The 8,740-nt window shown below is 49.5% G+C and overlaps 1 protein-coding gene across 1 annotated transcript in view; it reads left to right on the plus strand.

Annotated features, from left to right (window-relative positions):
* The first annotated feature begins 5,769 nt into the window (after positions 1-5,769).
* Positions 5,770-8,740, plus strand: part of ANP32A (acidic nuclear phosphoprotein 32 family member A) — a 40,740-nt gene continuing 37,769 nt past the window's right edge. The window contains exon 1 of the mRNA XM_003901119.3: positions 5,770-5,991. Coding sequence (XP_003901168.1) covers positions 5,938-5,991 — 54 coding nt within the window. The 5' untranslated portion in view covers positions 5,770-5,937. The remainder of the gene's footprint in view (positions 5,992-8,740) is intronic.

Here is an 8,740-nt window from a genome sequence, read left to right on the forward strand (position 1 = left end):
TGTATCCTGAGTTTGTCTGCTCTTCTGCCTTATCTATAGAATTACTTCTCAACATGAACACAGACATGAGTTGGTCTAGCCTAGTGAAAAATGTTTGTCACACTTACTTGACTTGCCCTCCAACAAATAGATGTAGAAGTGGTAATTCTCATATACAAGAAGGCATATACAATAATTTCACGTACATTATTGAGTTATAAGACCAATGCAAGGCTGGGCAGCACAGCTCACATCTGTAATCCCAGCACTTTGGAGGCCTAGGCAGGAGATCGCTTGAGCCCAGGAGTTTGAGACTAGCCTGGCCAACATGGTGAGAGCTCATCTCCATAAAAATTTAAAAATTAGCCAGGTGTGCTAGCACATACCTGTGGCCCCAGTTACTTGGGAGACTGAGGCAGGAGGATTGCTTGAGCCCAAGAAGTCAAGGCTGCAGTGAGCCATGATCGCATCACTGCACTCCAGCCTGGGTGACAGTGAGACCCTGTCTCAAAAAGAAAGGGAAAAAAAAAAAAAAAAGACCAACGCAGCAGAGTAAAACATGAAACATGTTCCTCCACTGGGTAAAAGTCCTCTAACACCTATCATGGCTATCTCATTTCGTCATGTACAAATGAATTCAAAGTTTTTATACTATAGTTGCTAGGATCCAGAACTTCCAAAGAAAGTTTAGGGTATACATATACTCTCACCTGAAAGGACCCAATATTTCAACTAGAAATACATTAAAAATTTACTAGTTTCTCAGAATGCATTAAATTGATTTCTAATTCAAGAGGCATTGTAGAAAATGTTTTACAGATAGATCATTACTTAAGAGGTACAAATAACAATTGCCATTACAAAGCAGAGAATCTAAGAGGATTTAATTATTGTACACATAATTTTACTACGTATATGAAAGTTACAAATGCCATTTGCAAATAGCAAAAATATTAAAAGTTCCTAAAAAGTCTGATCTCTACCTCACATCTTAATAGATTTTAGTATTCTTTTCTTCATAGAGGTAAACCTCAACTCCAGATGGATTAAAACAAATCAGTAGAATCTAAATTAATTGTATTTCTATTTTACAACCAAAATTGCCTTAGGTCACTTTGTTCTATAGCTCCTCATTCCATTATCCGTCTTTAAGGCATTTATTTTTTTCCTTCACAGTCATATTTTAATACTAAAAGTAACAGCTTACAGCTCTGGTTTTCTTCCTGATGAATGGTAAACAAATTTCCCTCATTGCTACTTCAAAATTGTCTTTAATATATTTAAGAAACTGATTCACAAAATTTTTAGAGACTTCCAAACAAGTGTGCAAGTGTTTTTTTTTTTTTTTTGAGATGGAGTTTTGCTCTTGTTGCCCAGGCTGGAGTGCAATGGCGCAATCTTGGCACATGGCAACCTCTGCCTCCTGGGTTCAAGTAATTTTCCCACCTCAGCCTCAGCCTCCCGAGTAGCTGGGATTATAGGCACGTGCCACCAAGCCCGGCTAATTTTTTTTTTTTTTTTGTTTTTTTATTTTTAGTAGAGATGGGGTTTTACCATGTTGGCCCGGCTGGTCTTGAACTCCTGACCTCTGGTGATACACCCGCCTTGGCCTCCCAAAGTGCTGGGATTACAGGCGTGAGCCACCACACCTGGCATTTTTTTTTTTTTTTTATGAGACAGGGTCTGGCTGTGTTGCCCAGGCTGGAGTGCAGAAGTGCGATCTCGGCTCACTGCAACCTCCACCTCCCAGGCTCAAGTGATCCTCCCACCTCAGCCTCTGGAGTAGCTGGGACTACAGGTGCATGCCACCATGCCTGGCTAATTTCTTTTCTTTTTTTTTTTTTCATTTTTGGTAAAGATGGTTTCACTATGTTCCCCAGGCTGGTCTCGAACTCCAGAGCTCAAGCAATCTGCCTGCAGCTTCCCAAAGTGCTGGGATTGCAGGCGTGAGCCACCGCACCCAGGCCTTTTTTCCTTTTTAAAAGAAACCAACCATCTTAAAGCTGTTTGTAAAGATTTTGACTATTTTTTGTCTTTAGAGAAACAGGTCTTGCTATGTTGTCTGAGCTGTTCTTGAACTCTTGGGCTCAAGCGATCCTTTCACTTCAGCCTCCCAAGTAGCTGGGCCTACAGGGGCACATCACCATGCCTGGCTTATTAATTTTAAAAGTCACATATATGACTGTTTTCATCCAACAGTGCTTTTTGTCCATGACCCACCCATTGATAAAGTAACTACCCAATCATAAAAAAAAAAAAAAAAAATCCTTTTTCTAAATTATCAAATACTTTATTAAGCAAAAGAAAATAAGGAATAAACTTTTTAGATCCCAGGCTTCAACATTATTTTGCTATTCAAATAAAAATGTAGTAGTTTTCACATTTGTTACCACAGATTTCAAAATAATAATCTACATTCCTAAAAACTATTTACATATACAAACAAAAGAGAATATAATTAAGCTGGAGTTTTTCCATGTCATTGTCTTTGGAGTTCAAGCAGCAGAACCATGATGTAGGTAAGAGTACTATGGCCCATTGCCAGTGATGTGATTCAAGTTCAAGAACAAAAAGTTGAGCTGTGGGTATATTAGCTTGACTCATAAAAAGGATGTTAACCAAAAGGTCTCCATTTTCAGAGACCAAACAAGGGCAAATGTGCTATTGGTGCAAAAGTAATTGTGGTTTTGCCTTTTTTAAAAATGGTAATTACTTTTGCACCAACCTAATAAAATGGCAATAGTAACGATATGGTTATTTGTAAAACAGTACTCTCCTACACATTTCAAAAGAGCCTAAAGATACTCATAGATCATAGGTCTTTAAGAACAAAATAGGCTGCTTATTTATTTGGAATGGTTCTTGATGGAGGATATTCTGGAAGGCGGGAAGATCTTTCCTCCCTTGGCCATCTCTCTCTCTAGGGGGTCAAACTTTGAATTGTATCTCATTTATTTTTCTCAGTGTGACTCAAACCTAGTTTCAGAGGTTAGAGACTCTACATCTTTCAAACACAATTCCTATTGTAGAATTACACAGTAGATAGGAACTCTTACCTGTTCCCAACTCCGTTTCAAAATTCAGCCAAGATTCCTTGATATAGGATTTCTTTTCTTTCTATATTTTCTGCATTGCCACTTAGAACACTTATTTACTCCTATAATATACAATAAAATGTAATTTAAAAAACAACTTTGTAAAATAAGGTATGTAAGAGCAGTGTTTTTTTTTTTTTTTTTTATTTGGTCATGTTGTGTGGGGCAAATACAGCTCAGCTTTGGCTGAGCTATATTCCTTTTTTTTTAATAATAAAAAAGCAAAATCATATGAAAATTTTCTTACAAATAGATCTATTTGTAAAAGCAAAAGAAAATTTCTTATTTCAAGTATGTAAGGAAAGCGGAAAGTATTCAATTGGTTATACATATACTTTTAGATATTTCAGTCTCTGTAATGACTGACATCCAGTGAAGCCTTCTTTCAATTTTCTAACATTAATACAAAAGTGATCAAAATGCATAAAAGAAAGATGCTTCTAAAAACAACTGTCACATTTAATGTTGTGATTTAGTAATCAGGTCATGATTTTTTCAACTCTAATTTTAATTTGTTTCTGTACTTTCTCTTTAATGGGAGAGGGGGTGGGCTTCTAAGTCTTCCTCTTGAATCTTTGTACAATAAAGTGAGCTATTTGCTTCTATTTAGCAGAGTTGGATGGGGCATATCTCTGCATTTGATTGGTTGGTTTTTAAGGGATTACTCCTCTGGAAAGACACTGTCTCATATCGAATTGCTAGCAGCGTGGTCTTAACTGTGGTTCAACTTTTAAATAGAAGATGAACATTTACCATCAAAGAGAACACAAACTTCAGGACTCCTGTGTTACACAGATCATACACACTATATTGACCTGTTTTGATAAGGTTCTGTTTGAATACAACCCTAAACACCATCTCCAGAAACAACAACTGTCTCAATGGCATAAATAGGTAATTTGGGGTTTCTCGTGTATTACAAAGAAGCCAATAAAACTTAGAATAAATTCCAACTATACAAATAGGCTTCAGTAAGATTAACAAAATCTGAGGATGACAGGTAAGTCAACAAGTTAAATAAATTATACTATTTATACCCAGATGAAATAAAACAATGACTTCTAACTTTTATGTTGCATTTCCCACCTACTCAGAGTAAACATCAGACTTCAAATTCCATTTATCATTTTATCTGAAACAATTTCCTCAGTCAAATCCTTAGTTGCAGGGCTTTACACTTGCAATCCATCAGGTTGCAACATTAAAGTTACTACAGCTTCTTCCCCAGTGTAAGCATTCTGTATGTGTTTTATTTACATTGTCACTTTTTACTTCCTCCTCAACTTTATATGTCTAAGAATGAAACTGTATTGCTATTATGTAACAGTATTTTAACTTTGCAACATACATACTGGTTTCTCTCTCCTTTGAACCCGTGTTCCTGAAAAATAAACACAATGTATCCGGAAAAACTATCTTGAGGTGTGTGGGGAAGACTGCAGACATGTAGAAACAGACACTAAAATACAGTTGTGTGGAAAGGTAAGGATGTATCTGTCCTTGTTGACAACAATCCCCGTGGTTTATTAACAGCCACAGGCAGCCAACTTAGTGCCATAAGTCGGTAACCCAGTGGGCATCAGGGCTTTAGGGTCTCTTAAAACTTAATGTGATTCAAAAATACCCAAGGCAAGCACGCCGAAAAACCTGGAGAAAGTGCTCCAGTTAGAGCCTCCTTGGCAACCCAAACCGAACCAAATGACTCAGGTGGACGATTAGAATAAACCGTGCGCCGTTCTCTTTCACTAGGTCTATAAAGCCCATAAATTATGTTTGGTCCAGAAAATCAGGAGTTATGAGCACCTTCCTTTTCCACCTTTTAATATTCTGTATATCCAGCAACAGTTCTTAATCCATGGTCTTCATTCCTTTATTGCCTAAACAAGATCGTGGGTGTCTCTTGGTGATCACTTCTTCCAAGCTGACCTTATGTGACAGCAAACTGAAAAGCCTCTTCGTGGGAAGGGTCGCGACCGCGCGGTCAGTCATCCAAAAGTGGAAGCATCTTGCTTTTACTGACTTATGTATACGCGGGTGGCGACGGCGGCGGCCTGACCGGGACGAGGCCGGAGGGGAAGGGGCGCGCGGGCTGGGCGGCCGCGGCGGGGGTGACGGGGGCAGCCACGCTCCCCAGCGCTAGCCGCCGGACCCGGGACACGACGAGCCCCTCCCCGCATTGCACCCTGACCCCTCCCCTCCTTCCAGGCCTTTCATCTGCCCTCCCGCTGGGCAGCCCGCGGCCCCCGGACCTCAAGCCTCCCGCCTCCTTCCGCAACCCCGTCGCGCCGCCTCGCGAAGCCCTCAGCCGGGCGGGGACCCCGACCCGACCCCTCCGGCCGCGCCCCTCCCCCTCGTAGAACGCACCTGCGGCCCCGCCCCCGGCCGAACGCTGAGGCGGCGGCGGGCTGGCGAGGCCGGGCGGCTCGGCCCTCGAGGCACAGTCACCTTCCCTTCCCCCGCCATTCCGCCCACCCCCCTCACTCAGCCACAGAGCAGCCGCTGCGCTCCTCAGCCGCCCCGAAATCTAAAGGGGTCCGTCTCCGGCACCACAACCAAATGGCCGAGCCTCCCTGGCCGGCTGCGCAGCCCGCCCATTGGTCCCTTCCCCCCCCGCCGCCGCTGCCATTGGCTGTTGCCCGGAGACCCTCGGCGGCGATTGGCTCGGGCCGCTGCCGCTCGTCCGCGGGGCCGCAGATCCCGCCTCCACGGCGATCAGGTTAGTGTGCGCCGCGGGTGCTGGGGGCTCGAGAACCGAGCGGAGCTGGTTGAGCCTTCAAAGTCCTAAAACGCGCGGCCGTGGGTTCGGGGTTTATTGATTGAATTCCGCCGGCGCGGGAGCCTCTGCAGAGAGAGAGCGCGAGAGATGGAGATGGGCAGACGGATTCATTTAGAGCTGCGGAACAGGACGCCCTCTGATGTGAGCATTTGCCAAAAATATCTCTGTCGGTCCATTCTCCTACTTTGTGTGTGTGTGTGCGCGCTGGGGGGAGGCACTTTTTTTGGGGGGGGCGCCCGAGAGGTGCGGGTTTGGGGGTCGGACTGCAAGCGAATTGGCAAGGCTGGGGGGTTGCAATGCCATCCGAGCATGTTCCGGCTGCCGCCGCCGCTGCCCTTGGTGTGTGACTACCTGTGCGTGTGCTCCCGCGTGTGCGAGTGTGGGTGCGAGAGTGTGCGTGCGAGTGTGCACCCATCGGGGGCCGGCGGGCGCACGCGTTTGGGTCGGAGAGAATGAGGCGAAATCACCCTCGCAGATCGCTGCTCCCGTGACTCCGTCTGGGGGGAAGATTAACGAGGGAGGAGGAGGAGAGGGGCTGCCTCCTGAATTTAACAACAAAAAAAGGGGGTTTTACATTTTATAAATGTATCCCCCCTTCCGCCCCCCTCCCGCGCCTCCCCCCTCCCTTTCTCTCGCTCGCTCGCTCGCACACACAATAAGTTTGGGGCTTCGCGAGTCCGGTTTAGTTTCTGATAAATGTGGGCCGAGGGCCCCGGGGAGAGCGCGTGGGGAGGGGGCTGCAGCGGAGTTGGGAATGGCTGGAGTTTAAAGTGCGTCTTCATTTCTTTGCAGTGATGAGGCGAGAGACGGGGGAGCCATATTTGTAACTTTGTAGTGTTCGTGAACGCGCCCTTTCTCTCCCTCCCTCCCTTTCTCTGCCTCCCTTCCTCTCCTCCTCTTTCTCCCTCACTCTTTCCACCCCACCTTCGGGCCAGATGCTGATGTTTCTTCCTTTCCTTCCGAAGGGAGGATAAATTAGAAGGAGGGGGAGGGATTTTCGAACGTGCAAAGGCACAGATAATCCCCGCGCCTCCCTGCCTCCAGTGATCGCTGGTGCAAGTTGCCCAAAGGCTACGTCCCGGTCCCCCCTCGCCCCAGCTCCTTCCGGCCTCCCCAAGATGCCAGCCTTTGGGCCCTGGTGTCCCCCAGCTCGAACCCCCGGCCCGTCTTTCTCAGGGCTGGGCTCGTCGGCAGCCATTCGGCGCCTGCTTAATAAATGGGCACGGGAAACTTTGTCAGGACGCGAGCTGCCCGGAGCTGGCGCCGGTGGTGGGTACTGGCTGGGTCCACGTTTATGCGGGCATGGCAAACACGCAGCTCTAGGATGGGAGTTTGCCCGCTAGCCGCCGTTATTGATTGGGCAGCGGGAGCACAGCCGGAGGAAACTTACACGGGTGGGAATCGCCAGGCTCGAGCGAAAGCCCACCCCCGAGGAGGGGGAAGGTGAGGGTGGGTGACTCGAACGCTGGTTTTTATTTCTGCCTCCCTCTCTCTTTCAAACCTGAGTGTTTTCGGCGAGTTGGCGGCTCTGGGGCGGAGACCCCGGCCAACTCCCCTCTTGGCCCCTCGGGGGGACCGGGGACGCGCTGGCGGGAGGACGCCCCCAGTCTCGGTGGCCCGAGCTCCACGGAGTTGGGAGTTTGGGCAGCACCGTGCGCTGGCCTGTCGCTCCTCCAGCCCGTTAAACCCGAATCCCGGCGAAGGCAGGCCTCGCTTCCTCTTTTCCCTAGTTCCTCCCCCCAAACCTGAGTGAGACTTTTGAAAACAAGATCCTTTTTGTCTACCCCCTCCCCGCCTTAACGCAGCTGTGGACTGGAGACGTGCGAGTGCCTTATGGCGCGCAGGGCGGGGAGGGGGCGGTCGCGGGAGAGTAGGGGGCGCCGCCGGAGGAGGCCGGAGTTTCCCCGCACTATTTGCCATTGGTTTGCTTCTCTCCGGCCGCTTTCGTCCTGGCCGGGACCCGGCGCCTTGCGTTTGGGGGCTGGGTGTGGTGATGGGGGAGGGGGTCGGGGCCGCGGTCTTCCCGCGTACTTTCCGGAAGCCCCCTGCGCGGAGGGGGAAGGGCGCCGAGCGCGGGGTCGGGGTCGCCGCGGGTGGGTGTGGGGGCGCGGCTGGCCTGGCGAACCCGACTGACGCTGCCGGCCCCCCGGGAGCGAGCCGGAAAGCGGGTCGAACCGGCTCTTTAAACTTCCCCGAGTGTGTGTGTGTGTTGGGGAGGGGAGCGCACCGCGCCGTTCTGGGAGCGATTTCTCACGCTTCGCCCCCTCGCCTCCCAGCCTCGCGGCCCACACGCCTGCCCCCTGCCTGGAGGCGGGGTGGGGCGCGGGTGGCGGAGGAGGGGGCACTTTCTGCACATTTGCGGGGGTGGGGGAGAAAGCTAGCGAAAGAGGGACAAAAGGGGTGGGGGAGGAGGAACTGTATTTTTTTAAACGTTCTTAAGACAAATGGCTCCCAGAGCGCGCCCCCTGCGCCCCTCCCCGCCGCGCTGCTCCCTGGCCCCCCACACACCCACCTTCGGCACCTCTCCCAACTGGGCTCCGGGAGCTGGTGGCCATGCCGCGACGCCGAAATAGGACGAGCAGCCATGTTTCCCGGGGCTCGCGCCGCACGCCCCGCCCCTCCTCCCCGGCGCGGGGCGCGGGGCTCGGAATGCGGGCTCCGGGCTCCATGCGGCGCGGGGCGCGGGCAGGCGGGCGGTGGGGGTGCAGTACGCGCGGGGCCGGCCTTGTGGCTTCCCGGGCTGGTTTCGAGCTCCAGGTTTTATTTTTATTATTTGTTTTTGTTTATTTATTTATTTTAACGGCTAGGCCCGCCAGGGGCTGAGCCCGAAGGGCGCCCAGGCGTTACTGGGGGGCAGGAGCCGCCGCCAGGGCCCTGCGCGCCTGTGGCA

This window comes from Papio anubis, chromosome 7 (genome assembly GCF_008728515.1).
Source record: "Papio anubis isolate 15944 chromosome 7, Panubis1.0, whole genome shotgun sequence".
In the NCBI taxonomy this organism is placed as follows: Eukaryota; Metazoa; Chordata; class Mammalia; order Primates; family Cercopithecidae; genus Papio; species Papio anubis.